General features: G+C 27.1%; 1 protein-coding gene across 4 annotated transcripts in view; it reads left to right on the top strand.

Annotated features, from left to right (window-relative positions):
* Window positions 1-15800, top strand: part of LOC136982920 (sorting nexin-16-like) — a 32876-nt gene extending 17076 nt beyond the window's left edge. For all 4 annotated transcript variants that reach the window (XM_067279492.1, XM_067279491.1, XM_067279493.1 and 1 more), the window contains 6 exons: window positions 4763-4852; window positions 4934-5082; window positions 7973-8042; window positions 14275-14411; window positions 14953-15114; window positions 15185-15800. In XM_067279492.1, coding sequence (XP_067135593.1) covers window positions 4763-4852; window positions 4934-5082; window positions 7973-8042; window positions 14275-14411; window positions 14953-15114; window positions 15185-15269 — 693 coding nt within the window. In that variant the 3' untranslated portion in view covers window positions 15270-15800. The remainder of the gene's footprint in view (window positions 1-4762; window positions 4853-4933; window positions 5083-7972; window positions 8043-14274; window positions 14412-14952; window positions 15115-15184) is intronic.
* Window positions 15801-25096: the final 9296 nt, after the last annotated feature.

Genomic DNA, 25096 nt, shown 5'->3' with positions numbered 1-25096 from the left:
TTAATTTGAATTTTACGAGTTAATTTTAACTTTAAACGCCATAGTAGGATTAGTATGGTGAATCGGCTTCAGTCAGATAATGGGATGAAAATTGGCCAGAAGTCAGTGAATGATTATTGTACCAAATTTTTCACGAACTTTGAGATTACATACGAAAATGTACGTTTTTTTCTCAAAATATCACCGTTTCTTTGCGTCGAGTCGCAAAATTAAAAGAAAAAATCATTATTAGAAAAAATGAGACACAACGAAATGGTATAGGCCATGGGTCCCCAACCTTTTTGTACATAAGAGCCCATTCTAGAATACCGGCCGGACGGTGGGCACCATTTTTTTTTTCAAGGTGAATTTATACTTGGACATAGTTAATAATACACACACATAATGTACAGAAAACATTTAATTCCAAAAATGTAATAAAACATACACAAGACTATTAACAATAATTTTTACAAAACAAGTAATTACTAAACAATGCATACAAAATCTACAGAGTATAAAAATTCTTTATAAAAAATATAAATCTGAAAGTAAATGTGATTTTTGGCATTGCATTTCATTGGCCATTGCTTCGTAATTAGGAGAGTATGATGATATTCCTGGTCGTAAGCAATCGTCAAGGTGTTCATCTGTAAGTCGTGATCTGTACTTTGATTTTATGATATTCAGAACGGACCGATTTATTTCATTTCAGGTATGGGAAATTTGGTTGGTGAAGATTTGGCGGAGGGGAAAAAGAGATCGGTCGCATTTCGCTTTGTGCTTTTATCTGTGTTGGACGCCATTTCTACTTTTGAGTGGTTAATCATTAAAAACGAAAAAACTTTTACATAGCATTTTATTTTTATCGTGGTCGCACAGCGGCGGGCACACGTAAAACGATCGGCGGGCGCTATGGTGCCCGCGGGCATAGGGTTGGGGACCACTGGTATAGGCTATATAAGAATTTTTGGCGCAAAATTCAAATATTTGGATAGTTGGAAAATGCAAATTCATTCATCCAGGATGAAAGTACAAAAAAAAAGGTATATTATTCAATGTGTAGCATACATTGCTGAATTGAAATAGATATCATTTTTAATGGAAAATAAGATTTGATTATTTCTAATCATTGTTAAATAATGACAGCCAATGAAACTACGACTTAAGTAAGTTACAGTATATTCCTTTAAATTTTAATTTATGAAGTGTTAATTAATAGATGGAAACGTAATAACTGTTAAAGTAATTATTTTTACTTTTCTAGAAACGTTACAAAATTATCTTTCAAATAATTTATGCTGAATTTTTGAATAATATGCTGTTTCGAGTCTGAAGTACTCTTATCATATTCTATGTATTATTTGTAATAATATAGAAAAATTGTTGTTAAATTTTAGTTTTTGAACAGCGTTGTATTTTCTGTGTAACCTGAATCTACTCTACGCAATGCGATATAACAATAGAAAGCGATACGTAGGGATTAAACCCACATATACCGAATTATATAATAATAATAAATTATTTACTGTATGTTGTCATATAATTTATTCATTAACCATGCCAAATCAAACAGTACCGCAAAAATTGCATGAAGTCTGCATGCATATAAATGGCACTTCAGATTTAAATCTGAATTTCGCGCCAAAAATTCATTATTATGAATGTAATACTGAATTTACAGTAATTTTCTTTTTATCATATTATGGTAGATAATTATAGACAAATTGTTTTTGTAATTTTTATGTGATTTTGTTGTGGTTGTTTAGTTTTTGTATTAGAATAAAAATTGTCAATTCTGGCAATTTTTATTGATTGTTTTCAGAGTTTGTTTTAACTACGTTGCATTTTACGAATGAAATCGGCAATTTATGTAATATAATTAGGATATTATATAAAATTTCTAATAATTCTATAGTTTCTAAAAACGATTCCTAGAAAAAAATTTCGAAATTTTTTGAATTTTCTTTTTTTACTTTGATATATTAAATGCATTACTAAAAAATATATCCAGGTCTTTTAAAACATTCCAAACATTTAGGTTTTGAAGATTTTTAAATAAAATAATTTTGCATAAATAATAATTAGTTGTGTGTTTGTTGTAAAAATATTCACTTGAATTTTTTACATCAATAATTGCATATTGTTTTATTTAAGCAGATAATTGTGTGTAAAGAATATTTAATATTTATTTGTACTTTTTTTTTATCATGTTTGAATCTTTCCATCTTTTTTATTATTTGTTGAACCAATCGAACTTGTTTAACTTTTGATAGATTTGAATTAATAATTTTAAATCCATTGCATAGCACTACACGGGGCCAACAGAAAACAAAGCATGTGCCACAGATTACTTTCAGATGTATGTATATGAGGACAGGTGGCATATGCATGTATGACATCTGCAGACGCCAATGCCTACAATTTTTATTTGACTGTTTTTAATACAAATCAGAACATTTTTGGGTAGAAACAGCCAAACTCTGGGACATTCTGGGAAAAATTTCCTGATAGGGACATATAGCAACTCTATACCTGAAAGAGGTTTTTTTTTTCCATATGCATTGTGGCTTCAGCCAGGTCCACAAGAGGGTGACCAAGTGGTGAGGGATGGGGCCATTGGGCCCCATCCCTCACCACTTGGCACCCCCAGGACCCCTACCATCCAGGATATATTACCTCTCAAAATATTCCTGGAATTGTTTGCTCAGATTTGATTCTAGGTTCCCCAGCATGTAGGCTGATGCCTTAACACCTCAGCCATTTTGCCTTCCGTTCCTGGTAATAATGAATAAATTACTAATACATTTATTGCAATATGTAATAAATGCATGGTTTTATTTTTGCAGGAAGAGTATATTCTATTATACATGAAAATTTTCAATTATAAACAATTTCATACAGTCATTTTACCTGTACTGTGATATGTATACTCCAAAAAGTTGTTGCATTATAAAATTTTACTCAATAAAAATATCATGGTTTATGGGAAAAATGAAGTTGAGGTAAAACACTCAAAACCAGGACAATTTTTCAAAATGTTTAAATATTCAGGAAAATCTTGAAATAATAAAGCTTTCTTTTTTTTTTTTTTTTTTAATTCATTCACTACTTGGATTTGTATAATCAAAATCATATTTGGGATGCTGTATTAAGTACTTAGATACTTTTCTTGATAAGGTATTAAGACTCAACAGACAATTGCAATACAAACTCATAGTGCAACACACTCAGAGGCATAGCTACCGTGGAGCAGTTGGAGCAAACTGCTTCAGGTGCACGAATCATTAGGGAGCCAAGTTAGAAAGAGCAAAATGAAAACTTGTAAAAACATTTATAAAAATTTTTTTTGATTTAATAATTAATTAATTAACTGTTAGATATCAATCCATTCCACAATTATATACACATTTTAAGTGCTTATCACCTGCATATCTTGTCGCAACATCTGATAAAAATATTCTGGAAGAATCAGAATTGTTATAATTTGGCATATCCCTCCAACATTTTGCCAAGTTTTTTGGACCTTGACTGCTTTGATTTAAAATGTGTTTTTATACTCCGTGTATAGAAGTAATTTCTTTTACCTAAGTTGCTGAACTAATTTTAATTCACACTGCAGCCTCAAGTAGCTTCTCCCACATTATTGCAGCATGACACATTTTTTTAACTTTACTGGCAACGACAGTGACAGCAGAATGAAGCTTTTAAAACTAAAATTAATCAAAACTTATTTAAGAAACAGCATGTCGCAACTCTGGCTACTGAAAAAACAATAGCTTGTCAACTTGATCTAGAGAAAGTGATTGACCAATTTGCAAACAAAAAAGCAAGAAAACAATTTTTAAGTTTGTTTTATGTATTATTATGTATTTGTTATTGAACTAAAGTTGCATACATTTTGTCAATACACTTTGTATAATATGAAGTAAATATTAAGTACTCTGTACTTAAAGAATTATATTTTGTTTTATGATTATTTTTGTATTGATTAAATTGAATATCTTATTGTTGAAATGCCTTGAATCTCAAATAAATTGTTATTAAGTAAGGTTTTAAATCAAAATAATTAGATATGTTTTTAAATTAAATGTTCGAAATAAATTTCGCAAGACCTCTTCCAAGGAACAAGAGGTGTATCAATTCTACTTGCTCCAGGTGCTGACTATGTAGCTATGCCACTGAAAACACTTGAGTAAATTGTGTAAGAGATGAGATATGCATTCTAATGAAATGACCTCATGCTAGTCATCTGATCTAACTATGAATACATCATAATTGTTTCCAGCTGTTATTCTGTAAAAGTAATTTATATCAATTAAAACAGTTTTATCTTTTTAATCAAAACACATTTATTTTTATTCTAATTATTTTTCATAGACTTGTAATAATAAATATAATATATGTAGTAAATATAATAAAAAAATTATAAGTCTAAATTGATTCTTATGTTCCTGATTCAATCATAATCTAACATTTTACTTGTTATCAAAACAAGTAAGAATACAAATTTCAAAAACTATTATATAAGAGATATGAAAGAAATAACAGTAGCCTTACTGGTAGTATAGTATATTTTTTAATTATAAAAAAATACTTTATTGAAAAATTTCCTGACAAATGCACTAACTGTTTTATCAATTTTGTATTTAATTTGTAAGGAACTATTTTAATTTTACTTATTTCATTTTGTTGAAATGTACTCAACATTTTTAACTGTAAACATTAAAAAAATATTAACTGAAATACTGAAAACTGGAAATAAACTACTATATTTATTTAGGTTTTCAAAATTCAAGTAGAACATAGAACAACAGGAAATAGCTGGTTTGTATTTCGAAGATATACTGATTTTGTTCGTCTTCATAGAAAGGTAATTTTAAATTTTTCTAAATTTAAATTCTCTAGATTATCAGTGTGAAAAATTATTCTAAACGTTTTTATTTTTATGTAGTTGAAAGAATTATTTCCCTCTATCCATTTTGCTCTTCCACCTAAAAAATGGTTAGGAGATAATTTTAGTCCTCGTTTTCTTGAAGATCGATTACATGGATTGCAAAATTTTGTTAAAAATATACTGACATATAAAGATGTGAGGAATAGGTATGTAGTGATAAGTTTTATCTTAAAAATAATTCAAGGATATATGGAATGAAGTATTTTAATAAATTTCAAAGATTTACAATAGCAGTATATAGTAATTTAAAAAAGTAATTGTTAACTAAAATTTAAAATATTTAATTTTTAATTAAAAAATATATTAACATTGCATTAATTAATTTTTGATTTTAATGCTATACTTCCAGCTTTTTACATATACTGTAATAATAAACAGTGCATTACAAGCTGAAAAAGCCATAGACCACATGCTGTTATTAGAAATACAGTATATTCCTATTAGCCAGTTTAAGATTTTAACTTAAGCAAATTTTTTAAAATTTAAGACAAGACAAAAAGTTAAAAATAATTTGCAAATAATAAGAATTAATGCAAATTTAAATAAAAATTTGCATTAATTATAGTAATTTGTAAATTTTATTATTATTATACAAATTTTTATTAAATAATATTATTGCAAATTATTAAATATAAATGCATATTTTATTTTATATAAATAATCTATAAATATAATTTTCAACCAAATAAATAAACTTCTTTCTTGGTAATTAAAATTAAACAGAAATGCTTACAGAAACAAGATGTTGTTTAATTAAAAATTTGTGTCATCATCTTTACTTACAGATTTTCTTAAAACTGTTTTCAGTATATGTCATGGTTTATTTAGAGAATTTTTTGTTTAATTTAAAGCAAGTAGATATGAATGGCAATAGATAGATAGCAATTTTATTTATTTAATTGGATGTTATCTGTAACTTAAAATTTTCCTGTATGCTCTGTTTAGCTTTTTATAGAATTTATAAAGTGGTCAAGAAATAGTTATAAAAGAAAAAGTAAACTAAAGATGATTATTTTATTCATTGAAACTATGTGATATAAATTTAATTAAGTAAAATACTCTAGTGTTACTGTTTAATAGTATAATAATTTTTACATTTTTCAATTTTTTAATTTACAAGTAAATAGCATAGAATACTGTCATTTCAAATAAATGTGAAACTTCAAATGTATTGTTTTAACAATTTATTTTTTTATTTGGAGATACTACAATCCTAGCTAAATTAGATTAAAATCAGATTACCGTATTTTACGGACTATAAGATGCTACAGACTATAAGACGCACCTGAATTTTGGAGGCAATTTTTCGAAGAAAAAAGTGCGTCTTATAGTCTGTAAAATACAGTATCTTTTTTTTAATATTAAAATAATGAATGATATACTATTATACAAAATAACTTTTTTATTTTGCAACATTAAATACTCATCAGTATTAAGATAGATTGATAGAAATTGATTTTGTATTTACTAAAACTGTATAGCTTGAAATATTGTGTACAAGAACTCGAACTCATTATGTAAAATCACTTTATAACCAAAGTCAGTTATGTTAAGATTTACCAAGGTTAATATAAAAATACAAATATTTAACTTTATAAAATAGTATTTGAACATTTATTAATAAAATTGGCAAAATGAAAGATTAAAGAACCTTCAGTTTATTAATTGTTGAATTGAAGAGTATACTTTTTATTTAGCTGTGTACTTCACTTCAAATACACATCTACTTGCATACAAACATATTTTATTATTAATACCAGTTTATCATATTTAACCTGTAACCTCTTTGTGCAGTCTGAAACTGCTAGACATTTTTATTGTTATAAGATTTGTCACTAGTATAAAGTTAAAGCTTACTGTTTTGTGTACTTTTAAGTTAGTGTGTGCTATGCAGTTAAGTAGTGTGTTTGCTATTTCTATTTACAAAAGTCTAAGATGTTGCAAGAACCAAATGTATGTTGAATGAACAAACAAATTTTAAAATTACAATATCAAACTTCACTTAATAAATTAATAGTTGCTAAAGCATTTAATTCCAATATTAGACTATAATAAATAGTATATTTTATTCAGAACAATTACTTATCATATATATTCATCATAGCAAAGCTGTTGTAGGTTAAAATTTCAAAAATTTTATATTTGAAGAAATTTTAAGTTCTCATTATGAAAAGAGAGGGATTTGATTTTAATATTTACATATACTGATTTTAAAAAATACTAATTTAAAACTTTGAACTAAGTTTATGGAAATAATAGTTCAATAAAAATTTTAAAAAACGTTTCCCAGATAAATACAGTTTACTTCTTTTTCAATCTTTCTCTAAAACAAAACTGTTTTTAAATTTAGAATTGAACTAGAATCCCTTAGGTAACAACACGACAAACAATTTTTAAATAATGATTCGAATTATAAGATTTGATAAAGAATTAAGTGTAAATTATATTTTAAAACATTGATTCTATGGCCTGAATAAACAAAGATTTCTTCAAGTTAACTATTTAGTCTACAAATATGATACAAATTAAAAGGATTTTAAATTTATAAGATATATCAGAAAAGAATTTGTCTTCCATCCTAATATTTAAAATAATTGTCATCTGAGAATTTTGCTAAATATCTGTTAAAATCTGAAGACCACATAATACTATCAGGTTGTGTTCTTTGTTGTTTTTGTAAAAACTTTCATATTGCATATTCTAACTCATTTTTTGCCTACAGAAATTTTCTATGGAACTAATATAAAAAATACGATCATTGAACTTATAAAGGAACTAAAAACTAATTTTTATTTATAAAATGAAGTGAAGCTTGGAAACTAAAGTAGAAAAAACTAAGTTGCTAGATTTGTGTTTAAGTAGAGTTATCTAACAGATATGATGGCTTTTGTAAAATAACCATCATTTAATAAATAATTCATATAAAATTTGAATGCAAAATAACAAAAAATTATAAAATAGTAATCATTTCCCATGTATTTTTTAAATTTTTTGGTTTAATATAATAGTAATAAAAGACACCTTTTTAATTTTCAGTAAACCTGTTCGATTATTTTTTTGTTTGGATGAACCACCAGGACTACATGATACTATTGAAGAAAGCAGAGTAAGATTTTTTTTTTACTTAAGTATTATTTTTTAAGTAATGTGATTTGTATTTCCAATACATTTGTAGCATTACAAAATTTCATTAATAATTCATTTTACAGATATTAAACTACATTAATTAAATCTGTAAAACATCTATAGCTTTAATATAAGCTGATACTGAAAATAATATAAAGTAAATATTTTTCAAAAGACTATATTAAACTTTTATCATGGTTTTTATGTTTAAATATATACATGAAATATGAAATTGGATATAAATTTCAAATGGATATTAAATTAGAATTTTATTTAAAGTTAAAACTTTATACGAGTATTAATTATAATTGTAATCTAGTTTAGTGACTTTTTTTCTCAGACATAAAGTATATATTTTATAAATACACTTTTTTTTTCTTTTTTTACATTTAAAAATATTTTAATATAAAATCCCTATTTTAAATGATTTATGATGATAGTTGCATTGTACATTAAAAAAAATGTTCTAATATAACTTTAAACTTTTTACTTAGTTTTATTTTTTAAGTTTGCTATCAATTTCAATGTTTATTTTTTTGAAAGATCATACAGGAACTAAAAATATATATATTTTTTCAATTCTGAAACAAATTAAAAATTAAAGAAAGATACAAAACAACAAATAAGAAAAAATAAATTTTGCTAGTTATTAATAAAGTTCTTTAATTTTTCCAAAATCTTTTTATCAAATATCTTCAATTGTAATACATCATTTACAGTTAATTAGTTGAATATGTTTCTGCAAAGATTTTTGAAGCACATTCAAATATGAAATGTAAAAGAAAAATGGATTTGATTATGTATTTCCTCTAAAGGAAATCAAATATATTTAGTAACCTAAATATATTTCCTCTTTTTTATGTGGGAAAGGCTGTGTATTAAGTGGTAATTATTACACAGTGCAATTCATTATAATATGCAAATACTGTATAGTTACTGCATTGTCTATTTATGATTTATGCAAATAATGTTGTTTTTAAAAATAACTCTTGATTGTTAATTTTATATTATTATATGATCATAAATTGCATAATAAAAAATTATTTAATGATAGTTTTTTAAATTAATGATTTTAGATTTTTTTATATATATGTATTATTTCAATAATAGAAATTTAATAATAAATTTTTCTTAAATATTTTTTAATGCAGAAATATTTAGAAGATATAAAATATTCTTTTTCCAAAATTAAAACACAGAATGAATACTAATTGATGCAACTCAAAACATTTTGGCTAATGATAATTGATAATTACATATAAAGCAGTTTGTGATATGAGACATAATCATTAACAAAATCAAGTATTTAACATATCCAATTTGTTTTTAAAAAATATAAATCTCAATATGAAATATTTCTATTGAATAAAATTTCTGAAACAAATTGTTTTGTAATCCCTAAAAATGCAGTAATCCTCCATTTATATGAATAATTGGTTTCAGGGAAACAGTGTAAATGAAGTGGTGGAAAGTTGTTTGAAATAAGGATCTATTCCATATTCTCAACTACAGTATTTTATGCTTTTGGGATAAAAAAAAGTTTTACCTGAGGTTTATTTTTATTTTTAAATATACACATATCAGTACATATGAGAGATACTGATAACAAATGATAGTTCACAAAATTTTTTTTTATTTCCATAAAGTTTATTATTCAAAATTTAAAAATCTCTCAATGGCATTAAAATGAATTTTCAAATGGAGGGATTACTGCAAATTCCCAATATTTTTGTTTGTTAGTTGTTTCAGACTTCTGTTTAATTTATGGAAATTTTCCCAATTATTATAAATTTGTTTTTAATTTAAATTAATTAAAATAATTAATAATTAATTTAAATTTAATTTTATTGAATTCAAAATTTACAATAAAAAGTTGTATACAAATATATATAAATGATGATTGATATTAATTAATACTAATTAATATCATACAAGTTAAAAAACATTACTTAAAAAAGAAAGCCTATGGAAAAACAAGGTAAATGCTTTAGAGACCAAATCATTCATGGGAAACTGTTTTAAAATAAACAGTTTCTAACAAATGATTTGGAACATTAGATACTTAGATCGCCGAATAAATGCAGCAATCTAACATCCAGTTTTTGGCTGTATTCCAAAACAGGACACAACTTGATATTTACATCTTAAAATTCCAGTTTTTCAAGTCTGTAGAAATAATAAAACTACCAAAAAGAAAACATTAAAGGATCAAGACAGAACTTCTTAAAGCGAGAACCTAGATCCAAGGATCTAATCTGTCCGTCTTATTTCTCTTGTCAATTGCTCAGTTCGATGGCAATAAAGTTTTCTAGCATCTTAAGTGGTAAGGTAGGACAAAAAGGACGAATTAAAGAGGCCTCCACCCAATTAACAACAATGCTCTTGCATCATACTCTTATATTCTGCAACTCCCTATTGAAAAAAAATTGCATTTATATACATTTAATTTCTTTTGTAAGTACCAGGAGTGTCATTTAGACTGAAAATTATGTTGAGGAGTAGTAAAGAAGTCTCAAGATATAATTCAAAAACGATTTTAAATCACCACATTAATAATAAGAAAATTTTGATATAAAAAAAGGGGGAGAGATCTCCTTGAGTAAGCCCCATTCTGGTAGCAAATTGCCACTTGCATTCCTGTTTGAATTAGACCAGATTCCCCACTCAAATCGCACAAGCTCGGTTTACCTTCACAGCATAGGGCACGACAGCGAGTAGGGTAGAGACTTTACGTCCCGGTACTTTCTACCTTGGGTCCGGGGACTTTCCCCAAAGCTATTCAAGGTCACAGAGGACCCGTCCGTTGCTTCGGTCGCAAGTCTAAGAAGATCTACGTTATCAACCCTCTCCGTTCGCCGCTTATATGTGCTATTTCTAAACCGAATCATTATCTAAGGTGTTACTGTAATAAATCTTTATTAAAACGAAATGAGTGTAATTTCATTCGATGTTTTCAATACGTTCTAAATTGAATCTAATAAATCCGTCGTTTTACTAAGAATGAGTGATTTACTTCACAATTTTTCTTGCGTATTGTAAAAAAATCGACGATTCTAGTATAGTTGTGAAACTTTCTACTAGATGGCGCTACGTTGGCGTCGATGGACTATAGTTTGATGGCGCACTTAGATGAAATTACGTTATATTAAAATGCAAATTATTGAATGAGTAAGTCACGTGGGTTAATTAGAACACGTGTTTTATCACACGTTTACGAACGTTATCGTTAACCTAATACGAAATTAAAATACAGTAAATTACCCTTGACGTCACAATTCGTAATTAGAAAAAAATAAAGAAAATGTCCATACTTTTCAACTGATTGCGCAGTTAATAGTTAAATCATAATCACTTAGATTTAAATCTGACAAAAAGTGCTAAATTTTTGATAATTATTATTGCATTTGTTGGCTACCCAGCAGTATTGTATAAGCAAATGTAACAGCTCCATTGCTTAGAGAACAGGCGCACATTCGTTATAAGGGTTTATTTAAATTCGATAGCATGTATTGTCTAAGTGAAAAAACAGTTTTCTTATTTTAAAAATTTTATTCTGTCCCCAAAAAGAAAGTGTAAATTGAAACTTTATACCAGATATGGGCAAATGCGGCTCTTTTTGAGTTACATGGGCTCTTGCCGAAAGTGTTAATTTCTGCTTTTTATTATTATTTTTACAATTTTATTTCCACAATTTTGTGAAAATATGTATATTAAAAAAATTCAATATTTGATATATATATATATATATATATGTAATATTTAGTAATTTATTTCCAAGTTGGTGCAATAAATTAAATTGACATTTCAAATCTATTTCTTTAAAACAAGTTCTTGACCTGGATGGGGGTCACCCTATCCTTCCCTGCCTCACCATACTATCCGCTACGACAGTACGGAACTGCGGCTTCCATGCATTTTGCAAAACCTACATTTCGGCTCCCACTGAACTCTTGCTTGCCCACCTCTGCTTTATACTATATGCCTACATTTACTAGATTGAAAAATATGAATAAATTCCTTTTATTTTGTCTTCTGTCTGAGTACTTTTAATGCAAACCTGTCCATGTTTTGCCTTCGACTATTATGGTAACCCTATTAATGTCTCCAGAATTTTTCAGTTTGAATAAATCAATGGAGATGGCAATGCCTACTTCAAGATTTGCTATTGACTGTTTCATGTCACTAACTTTACTGTCACTTCTTTGATCCTCATTACTTGTTAAAATCTAAATATATGTATATTTCATGTACGGGTACATATAAAATTAAGTTTGTACATTTTACAAACAAAAACCTGTAATGTAAAAAAGTATACACAAGTTTTGTAAAATACATTTGTAACCAAAAAACTTTTTAAATGTCTACAAATCCTGAAATTTTGAATACAGAAATGAAGCAAATTTTTTTATATTTTGTTAAAACTTTCAGAAACAGCAGTATTAGTAATTCTGGTAGGTGAGTGGAAAGGACATTTTACATAAACCAATATTACTACACTATACTGTACATATAGTTTTTGACTGGAGAAAAAGGTTAAAGAGAAATCCAGTTAATGGTTATCATAAGCAGTGTTAAATGCTAAAGTATTAAGATTTCTGCTGGAACATCAAAAATTGGTGGTGATAACCAATAGTTCAGAATCTGTTGTAAATGGAAATCATTTTGTAGCCATATCTTCCAAAATATCAATAAATTACACTGCTGTTATATATAAGGTGACCAACTATACTCATTTACTGAGTTTTGTACTCTTTTTTCGCAAACCGTACTCTTTTCAAATCCTGTACTCTGAAAGTACTTATTTGTATAATTTTATATTCATTTGTATTTCTAAAGATTATTTTATTTTAATTTTATTAATTAAATATTTAAAATTATTTTGACAGTGATTTGAATTTCGTGCGCACATATGGCTGCCGTTTCCGGCACAATTGAGAGGCCGTATTATGTACCTGGAGAGATAGATAGATACTACAGACCTCTTTTTCTAACAATGTCAAAATTACATTTGTGAAAAGAGATGGATATATCTATCTCTCCAATATTTGTGTACGTAATCCCCAGGCTGATCTTTGATGTGCAGTATGTACTCTTTTCACCTATGAAATACTTGCAAAGTGTACTCTTTTTGAACAAAAAATAGTTGGTCACCTTATTATATAAAACAGTATAGTTTATACCCATATATATATATATTTTTTTTATTTATTTATTTATTTGTAATTTTCATGGCTCTCCAACATGTACAGACACAACCACAGACAACAGACTATAATATATATAGAGTCAGTGCACTACAGGCAATTAATAACTGTAGGATAACAGACCACTCAACACTCAACAGCATACAATACCTACTTCAACATCTTAAACATGCAGGAAATATGATAGTCTTCTACTGGCTGCCTGGACATACTGGACTCCAACAAAATGAAACTGCTGACAAACTTGCAAAACAAGACAACAGAAACCAAGCACAAACTTTCAGACCCTACTATAAAGACTTATACAGCTGTATCAACAAGTACATATACAACAAATAGCAAGAAGACTGGAACAAACAACAATAAATTACAGACCATTAAACCAGAGTTAATAAAATAGACAACCAGCCACCAGGAAAACCAGAAAGAAGAAATAGTACTTGCCTGTCTGAAAACTGGACACACAAGATTAACACATTGGGTATCCTTTGTTAATAGGTAGTTATCAATATGCTCAACATGCCAAACCTCACTTACTCTCTGAGATATATTAATGACATGCCCTTAGTATAAAACAGCCAAAGAATGATACCATCGACAACATACATCTTCAGATGACCAAGCTCTATGGAATATACTAGATGATAACAGACAAATTCAACCTACAATGGCATATCTGAAGGCAATAAACCTATATGCAGAACTCTAGAACATACATATTAAGACCTAAAAGACCTGGCACTCTTTGGCCTCCTAGGCCTTTGTGCCACAAACTTCAACTCCAACCAACCTAAAATGATATCTGCTGTTTTTCCAAAGAATAGTTAAATCAAAATTATAAAGTAAATAAATTTACATTATATATTAAGATTTTAAACAATTTTTTAATAATATAGTAACTATATACTGGTGTATCAATAAATCAATAAATTTGATTACTTCTGAATAGAAAACCTTTCTAAATACACAATTTTATATACATCCAATTTTTAATATTAAATTTTTCAGGCTCAATGTGAAAATTTAGAAGAGGAAGTATTTCGTTTACAGCAACAGCTAAAAGATAAAGATTCTGAAATTGAACAACTTCGTGAAGAAGTAGGAATGTTAAAATCACAACAAGATGCTTTGCTCAATTCCCTAAGGTAAAAATAAATTTATTTTTATTAATATATGTATTAATTACTAATTTTGCGATTTCATTTTTAGATGTTTTATTTACACATATATTAAATTTTTTCACATAACTTGTAAATTGTAGGTTCTTAACCGTTTGTTCCATGGTCCCTTTTCTAGTCAGGTGAATGTCATGGACATCATCTTGGAATAAATGCATAACATAAAATTATAAATAGTAATACATTTACTAATAAAATAGTAATACAAAATAGTAACACAACTTATTATCTTAATTTTGTGTTGTTATTTTTTCTTACCCTTCCAAGTCAACGGACCCCTGGTTAAGAAACACTGCTCTAGAACCTTAATTTAATAATAATAACCGGTTTATTTGGTATATTACTGAAATCTTTCCTAAATATTTGCTAAAATATTTAACACACTTTTGATTTTTATTCTAAATGAAATGAAAATAGGTTTGTAAATTCATTACCTGATAACTAGTTCTTATTTCATCAATGATTGATAATGTTTTAAAGATTTGTTTTAATGTTACATACTTTTCAGATTAGAATGTGCTTTAACAGCTTATGCTCAATCACGAAATCCTAAGTCACCGAAATGCTCAGAAAATAGTCCATCTCATTGTTTGAGAGAAGCAAAGATTCCAAATTCGATTCATCAATATGCTACTGAGCTTCAAAATCTTAGTAGATCTCTAGCACAAATGTGAGCTTATTTACATTATTTAAAATGCTATTATCTTGAATTTGTCTTACAATTTTTTTTTTTTAAATAGGAATCATAAAACCTGTGTAATGCCAAATAATGACATTGAAGATACTACTCAAGTAAATGGATTAAATCATGATGACAAAAAGTAAAAGCTTTGTTAACAATAAACATTTTTATATCAGTTTTAAATAATAACAGAAATTATGATATACAATCAATAAATCTTTGAAAAATATATAAATAAATATCCATAAATTTACTGAATAATTGTGCTTTTTAAATTATATATATATATATATATATCTAGTTTCAATTTATATATTTGTATAAATATGTACAGTTATGTATCTTGTACCATATAAATTTCTCAAGTATGGCATCTCTCTACTCAGGTAAAATATAATTTTCTAAAGTAACCTTATATCCAGATATACTTTATAATGAATAAATTTTTCAGAATCACTTTTTAAGATCAAAAAACTGATTCTGTTTTGAGTCAAAATTTTTGATTCTCATTTGTAATGATAGATATCTTTTTTTATGTATCTTTTTTTAGAAATATCAAATGATATTTCTTTGTTTTGTATGTCTTAGATAAAATATGAATTAATAGCAAATAATTTTGAATCTGTGAAAACATATCCCTCTATTATGCTTTAATAAAAATAATTATTTATTTACAGATTTGTTGTATAATTATTTATGTATAAAGAACAGTGATGAACATAATATTCAAATATATTTTGTTGAATTGATTATATAATAGAATCATAATAAGTATAAATGTTTTTAATTCTACTAAATTGTATATATTTTGCTTAAATATATTGAATATATATTTTTATTTACTATCATTAATTATTAATCTTTTAACATGATAACTATTAAGTAATGGAAATCAGTGTTTTTAGGAATTCAGATAATTTGATAGAATGGTAATTATCAATTCTTATTTTTTCTTAATCTGTATATTGTCAGTAGTCATTAGACAGACAATTGAGACAATAAGGAAATAATTGGTATCCTGAAAATTTTCAGCATTTGTGTCTGTTATAATAATTACATTTTTATATCTTTTTGATAATTTGAATTCTGACATTTTTATTTACTTATAAAATCTTCCTATTTCTAAATTTTTTAACTCAAATTTTCATATACGTTCTTTTAATTAACACTTTTTTATGAATTTATAACTGATCTGACTTGTCACAGGTTGGATTTATTTGATGATAAACTATTGTTTAGTAATCATATACCAATGACAGAAACCTCTTTCATTAGTGTGTAATTGTTATATAATTTTTAAAATCTTTTTATAATCTGATTTTTCTTTTTCTTTCTTGTATTCGGGTTTCTTGTATCTATGCTATTCATCTCTTATCTTTGACAATTACTTAGATTGGTCTTTCTTTAATGAGGGACTTCTTTTATTCTTAATTCCTAATCTATTTTTGTATTTGACCTTCCTGTTCCTTTATCTTGTGTACAGAGACGTTCTGCTATTTACTAGCTAACTTTTCTCATCAAAAATAACAGTAGTATTTGGGTTTTGGGTTGTTCTACAAACTAACTTTTAATATACTGTATTAAATCTGTTTCTGTTCAACTACAGATAAATTAAGATGAATCTTTCCAAATTTTTATAGAAGAAAAGTAATGAAAAACTAATTCAAGGTAAACAACATAGAAATAAAAATATATATCTCATATACAATCAAATAAATCCGGGAAAATTTTTGTCAGTGTAGAAGTTTAATCAATTTGTGCAAAAATTTTAATAAAATTCTCCCAAATATCTTTAAATTATTATTTATTAATAATGACACATTTCTAATTTGAATATCATTATCTACCTGTTTGACAATATTTGAAATAATTGGGATGATTGTATAGAGAATAGAGCAAATAATCAGGAGATTGTACAGTAATCAAGTTATCATCAATATAGCATAAATATAAAAAAGTGTAATATGTTAATGATGAATTGTTAATTATATCTGATATACTTTAATGCAGATAAAACTTGATTTTTATAGAGAATTTTTTAAAATAATTATATCAATTAAAACAGTAATTCTGGCTTTAATTAGAAAGAAACATTGAGCATTTAATGAAAGCTAAATCGTCATAGGTTGAAATCGTTGATAAATTATAGTAATATCCGTAGGCAGCCCTAGGATTTGTGAGGCCATAGGCAAAATCTATTTTTTGAGACCCATTAAGAGGGGTAGATATAGGTGGTAAATTTATGTAGGTCTACAATGATATGAACATATTTAATACAGAAACATACAGTAAAACACACAATGAAGTAATGAAAATGTGTGCAATAATTTTATAATGAATTGGAAAATTTAATGAGTTGTACAGAAATTTACATACTAAATTGTTCTCTTGCTTTCAGCAGGATCAGTTTCAATTTTTAAAATGATATTTCTGCAAATCCCAAAGATATAACAACAATTAAATTTTCAATAATTACCAATTTGATGATTTAAATACTAAACGGTACTACCAAATTTGCAACATCCCTGAAAGCAGGAGGCTCTAGATATTGCCTTTTTCATCTTTATGTAGGGCTGCCTATTTATTGTATTGTCATATTTTTTTACTAAGATTATTAAATACATGCATTTCTTTTTTAAATATATTTCTATACATTTTGTATATTACAGCTTATTTTAAATGATTTTAGGATTGTAAAATCTATAAAAATATTTTATTATGTTACTATGAAAGATGCAATTGTTCAATGCATCTATTTACTCCTGAAAATTTTAATGGATTAAATTAAGAATTTGACTATAGTGTGAGATCCAGGACCTGACTTTTCATTAATTTAGGGAAAATGTAACCTATTTCTCAATTGCAATCGTTAGGAAAACATCACACAGAGAAAAGATTAAATGTTACCCTTCTCATCAACAAATGCTAAGAAATTATAACAATCTATTGTTAAAAGATGGGAATGTCAACATTCAAACAAATAAACAGGATGAATCTAACATTTCACGAATCAAACAGTACACTATCTGCCCTGTTTAGACATCTTATTGTCATTGCCAGCCCACTTATGACCCAACACTGCAACTTCGTCTCCAAAACATCCAATCACCTAATCATTTTCCCAGGCCTAAGGAGGATATAATGACGAAGCACCCAAACTTTGGGGCAATCATCCATTGAGAATGTCCTCTCCCAGACCTGACTGTCCAGCAAAGATCTCCACTAAACCAATCCACAATCTCGCAAAAGGGAAAGAGGTAGGATGCTTTACCGACTTGTAAACTCTCTCTCGCCCCAAACCATGTTATCGGTGAATTTGGTAGATAGAATAAGCTTATCCTTTATACTCAGCTCATTACTCGATATTATAATCAGACTTCTGTGACTTTGTTTAGATTATAGTTGTTCGTTAAATTTATTCTTATTGAGTTTGTTAATGGTGGTTTTTACTCGAGTATCGTCGACACTTTATTGAGGACCTCACTCATCCTCCCACTCGACCTGACAAGCTAATCCCAAAACATGGGAGAATGCACACCAAAAAAAAAACCACCATCTACAGACAATGTGAGCAGTTTGTGCGAAACCATCACTGATAAACAGGTTAAGGCGCATGCATTAACCTCGGCTCTTCACAATAGTATTTTCTCTTTTAGAATAATCATTCATCTTAAAATTGAAACAAAAAAACATCGGAATATCTAAATTTCCTGCGTTATAAGATTTATAACCCACAGTGATATACTGTATAACCTGAAAAATTGTTAGAATACAGCCTATGCCTGCTTTAAAATTGACTTTAAAACATGCAACCCATGAATTATATGAAGAAAATTACAGTATTTCATTTGATGCAAAGTATAGATTTTTAATACTTTAATACATAATCAGATTTTCAAGATTTGATTTATTTAAACTATTTTACATCATAAAATATTTTTATAGAAAAGTTTTAGTAGTAAAAACTAAGAAATCTGTAGCATTCTAAATTATAAAATTTTAATATTTATTTTCTTTTTAAGTTTTGTATTTCCTATCTAATTAGTTTCTTTATGATGTAGTAGGATATTAGAATATAATCATCTCTAATGTAGTAATTGATATGGCATTGATTAGATGCCATATCAATTACTATATTAAATACTGTATATACCATTATTTTTCAGTCCCAATGCAAACTGAAAACTGCATTGTTTTAAAGGTTGTTTAGCACCATTATGTAATATGGTACGGAGAATTGATCACTTTATTAAAGTAAGCTAGTCAGATGTTTCTTTAGTTCTAAGATGCACTTTTCTTACTTGTCGGAAATAGCAGTGCATTTTAGAATCAATGGAGTTACATTCTCAGCCCAAAATAACTGTGAGCAAATTGTAATGCACTATACACCAATAGACAATATTGGCTCTACTGCTTAATCATCAGCAGTTCAAATAAGCTTTGTTGGTAAGGAGTGCTTGATTTAAACTGCTTTCAACATGACATTGTAATTTAGCATTAAAGTTGTATATGCAAAACTGTATGGAAATAGAGCTGCTAAATACCACTTATTCTGTGGTATAGTATTATTTTTATAATTTGTTATTACATAATGAAAGGTAATAATAATTTTCTTCCATCAATTTTAAGTTATTTTAAAGTTTGTAGTGCATCTTAGAATCAAGGAAATGTGATAATTAGATATTAATGTCTGACTTTACAAAAATTAGAATCTAAAACTATGATATTTAGCAAGAACATTGAAAAAAACAAATACATATCACATAATCAAATTTAAAAAGCTTTTTGTATCATCTACATTATATTTAATATTGAGTAAAAGTTTATTGCTTTTATACTGTAAAATGTATTTACAAATATTTTGTTGTAAACACATTTATTTTGTCACCTTTTAGTTTTTTTTAACAAATTTAGGAAAAGTTTATAAATAAATATTTAAAAAATTCAAGATATTGAAAGTCTAATGATTTTCATTAATTTATTATATTTTTCATTGCATTGGAACAAAATAACTTAAACTTGAGTAATAAATTCTACCATCATTACAGAAAAGTTGTTTTGTTAAACTTGCAAAAGATTTTTCATACTTTGTAAATATGATCTAAAAAAGGAGTTTTTACTTTAATATTTACAAAAATCTTATGACCAAATAATAATACAATTTAAAATCTAGATAAATACTAATTACTTTATTTAGATAAATGTTTTTTTCCCCATGCACTATTGTATTGCTTAAATGTGTGAATTTTATAATTCTGTTGAGTATTCTTCAGTTAAAAACAATGCAAAACATAATTTTTTTTTAATTTAGAAAAGTTGATGAATATTTATAATGGTCAACATTGATTAAATAATAAAAATATTACAAATTCTTAATTTTACTGTTATAAAATTAAGAATTTTTTTTTAATGCAACTTACATTAATGGAAAGACAACTGTACAGAGTGATTTTAAAATGTTTTATGAAAATAATGCTTACAATTACTCATACTGACGTATTATTAATATGCATGAATTTTTGTACTATTTCAAAGATTAAAAGACAATGCAAATCTATTTGCAACCAAATATCAAGAAATTATTATATAGCAATACATTTTGAGATAATAATTAAATTATTTTATTATTTAATTGAATAATCATTTCAACTTAAATACAGTATACTAAAGCCAATGTCTTTATTCTGCCTCTCACATCATGTGTCTTGGTCAATCAGAATTTTACTTCATATTAAATTGATAAAATTTCAATATTTTTGCATTTATTTACAACAATTAATTCAATCATCCTTAATATTAAAAAGTAATTAGAATGCTTACATGCATATACTGATAATTTTTAAATATCAAAAATAGCTTACTCAAAAATTAATAAAATTTTGAATGACTTGAATTACCTACTCTAATTTATTTAACCAACTGCATTTCATGCTGATTTTTTTAAGAATGTGAAGAAAGATTGAAATAAATTTTGCAAAAATATTCAAATATAATATTTACTTTATTATTTTTAACAGGGGCGAATTCTCTGGGCTTGCGTAGCATGCAACACATACTTAAGAGAAAGTTTTGACTGTCAATATAATTTTTATATGAGAACAAATATGCCAATAATAATTTATTCTAACGTGTAAACTCTTTTATCAATTGTGTTTGCTTTTACATTGACAGCTAACGGCTAGTCATTTTAAGTCTGTGTGATGCTTGCACAAACTCAAACGCTTGCTCTTGTGGAGGTTTGCGCATGACGTCATTGGTGCGCACACCAAACAAGTGCGTGCGCGCATGACATCATTCAAAGCATTTAACATGGCCATATTGTATCAAAAGCTTGTGGTATCCCATCAGCATACATGTATTGTGTACAGGGGCAGATCTATATAGAGATTGGGGGCCCAGGGCCCTATTAGTGTCAAGGGCCCACAAAATTTGAATTATCATCATATAATGAAAACTTTTAAAAATTTATTTCATATATTTCATGTGTAGATATAATGGGCTTTATAATAGTCCATATTTTTTTATTCACACCAAATAACATTTCTGCCTATTGTTTGGTGCTAGAGATAGGCCTATTATTCTTGTTATAACTTTCAGCATGCCCAAAAATTTTGGTCAGGATTTTCCCCTATTTTTAATATATTCATGTATATTTTCTTAATCTAATTATCAAAATTTTTTTAAATATATACAATAAAACCTGTGTAAACCAGAATTGCATAGAACTAAATTTTTCTTTTTGTTTTCAGGTTTTCATTATTTTTATCTTAACAACAATGATATTTATCTAGTATAGTTTAAATTTTTTTTACAGTTACCTACCTAAGTCTGATAATCAAGTTTCTTTAATCTAAATATTGGGAGTATTTGAATGCAAGAATTGAGAACTATTCTAGTGCAAAAGGTTTTCATTGTTTCCAAGAATTTGTACAAGGTATTGTTTACACTATAGTGAACAAGCCAATTTGAGTTCCAAAAACTAGTCTGTCTCTGCTGACAAACATTCTAATCACATTCCAGTAATACAGAGATAGAACAAGTTATTCTGTGATGTGATTTATTACTCCAGGAATTTTAATACTGTAATTATCAACATGTTAATTGACTTGTTTTAGAATACTCAGTAGTTAGTAACAAAATAGTAGCGTACAAAGCAAACAACATTTTATATTACCTTTTCATTGTTTTCATCACTATGTAATTGATCAGCTGATTTCATGTTTTTTTGCCTTCCAACCCTTTATGTAAATAGCTGCCTTGAGAATTGCCCAAAATCTTTGATTGGCCTAGTTTCTGGCATGTTTACAGATCCATCTTTTTGATGAAGGTGATGTTTTCTTATTGCAGAAATCCAATATTGTTTTGATATAGTGGGAACTTGGCCCAATCTGGCCAGAAGACATTCTTCTTGAGTTCTTTTGAATGTAAGAAATCAGGCAATCTTATATACATTTACATAAATATTGTTGGGCATGATAGCAAAACTTGATTTCCTGATTATGGCTTGACTCAATCCTTTCAGTCCCACTGCAATCCAAACCAAAACTTTGCCCTCAAATTTTCCTTGGAAAACTTTACATTGGCAACTGTAGAGGAAATTATCATTGGTATAAAATCCACCATTTTGTTGCACTTCAAATGGGAGAGGATAAAGTAAGATTTATCATCCAAAATGAAAACTTTTCAGAGAACTTTAACCTTCTGCACTTTGGATATGCATTGTGAAAGATCCAGTGATCTTTGTGTATCCATGCAAAGACATTAAAGACAATGACAAGCTCCATGAGGCTTAAGACAAAAACTGAAGAGGACCTTTGTCTGGAATTACCTGCTGTCTTTCCAATTTTGTTATAAATTTCGCTTTTCTATCAGATCCCTTTTCTTCTGTGGTGGTAATCCCCCATCAAAATTTTAGCAAATGCAAAATACAGGCACTTCTGAAATTCCTTCATTTACAAAATGGTTTTGGAAAAAAATTTACTGTAATGTTTTATTTAATGTATAAAAGTTATTCACTCTTAGGCATAAAGCATCTCTTTTGTTGCCATTTTGAAAGAAGCAGAAATTGAATACAGAAAACAATTCTACAAATGTCCAACAGTATTCTACGTGCTTTCAAATTATAGCATGTGCAGCATAATTAAAAATTATTTCCTGTTAGCTAGAGCCTAAGATATTTTGTATGGACTTTTTCTGGACACTTGCAATAATAACAAACTTTTAACCTGTTATAAAACATAATTAGGTAGTTATGTTATTCTAAAAGAGCAATTTGTTTCAGGAAATAAATGGGGAAATAACAAATATTTTAAATTTAACTTATATGAACTGGCTTCTACTATTCAAATAAAACTTTTACTTTACAGTTGACCTAAGTATTTTCTATTTTCTTGTATTCTTGGAAAGTATAATAGCATTAGCTTATTTTCCAATATTCTAATATCTTCAGATGGATACCAATGTCAATGTTATCACACTGCAGGTTAGTGTGCAAGAGTTTTAAGACTATGGGTTTGTTTTTGTTTTTAAATGTAGTTATGTTTACCATTTTTCTCTAACCTATATTGTAAAGAAAATGGCAATTTTTTTCCTCTATCTGGGATGAATTAGAAAATTTAACTTTATTTGAATTTTTTTTTTGCCCATGAATTTTATAATATTGAAATTTTCAAATTATTTTGTGCTTTTTGTCAGATTTACTTTAATGAAAACTGATGGGAAAGTTAGTTGATAGGACAAGGAAGAAAAAAATTGCACTAGGTGTTGTTGCCTTCAGACTTTAGCCATTAAGACTGTATTTAGTAAAAAGAAAACCATGACAAAAATTATCTATGAAGTTTATTTAAACATTTTTTAAACTATATATATATTACTTATGAGTGATTCATTCATCATTTTTACAAATGAAGTAAATACAGCAGTTTCTTGGTACTTGAACAATTTGGTATTTGAACATGTTCTGGAAAAAAAGTTGCTCGGTGCGCGACTGAATAAACGCAACCCGCTAGAACAAATCTCTGATTAACAACGTATTTTTATTTCGTCAACCACAAAAACTTTCTAATAAAAATAAAAAATATGAAAATGTTGCTGATACCCTTGTTTATTTTGATCAGAAGTATATCTTCTTCATCTCAGCATTTTTTTTTTCAACTAAAATTTAATATTAATGCATTGTATAGTACTTTTAATTGTGACTATTTCCAATCAATAATTAACTAACAAATTATCGATTGCTTTAATAAACATACTTCTCTTAGCAAAAGTATAATAGACTGTTTACATGGTAAGTTTGAAAGAGTACAAAGGCAGAGTTTAATTGATAAGCAGCCTATAGAACAATCTCTTCTACTAATAAGCTAATAATGCAACAATATGAATCTTTTATTAAGTACATTAGATAAAAGAATTGTCATTAAGGTTAAGGTTTTTGTCTGCTTTGGTCATATTTCCTTCATCTACTCTTTTGCTAATCTTAATGCTTTTTATAATTCTGTGGTTTCTCAAAAGGAGTAGAAACAAACAATGATTAATGCTATAGAAAAACCATGTAATAGATATGCATGGTTTACAAAAGTAACTTCCCTGATACTTGATACCATGAATAAATGCAATAAAAAGACAACCAAACTCATAATAAGCCTGAAAATTTCTCAAATATGGCCCTACTTCAGCTTTGAGAAAACTTTGCAAATCTTGAAGTAGGGCCATATTTTCAGGCTTTTTATAAGAGTTTGGTTGTCTCAAGAAAGACTGCATAAATGAAACAAGGACAGCTGACATTGTTATAGTTTGAGGAATCATCGTTTAAAGATTTATTTTTGGAAAACCAAGCAAAATTTTTATATTCTATTGAACAGAAACATAATATCATTAAATAAATTAATATAAAACATATATCTAATAGTCTCTAAGATCAGAAACGCTTTTCCTTTGTTTAATATATGATTATTATTTGAAAGAATTAAAT

Source organism: Centruroides vittatus, unplaced genomic scaffold, assembly GCF_030686945.1.
Source record: "Centruroides vittatus isolate TY-2023 unplaced genomic scaffold, ASM3068694v2 contig_874, whole genome shotgun sequence".
Classification (NCBI taxonomy): domain Eukaryota; kingdom Metazoa; phylum Arthropoda; class Arachnida; order Scorpiones; family Buthidae; genus Centruroides; species Centruroides vittatus.
This window is presented reverse-complemented; position numbering and strand designations above follow the sequence as displayed.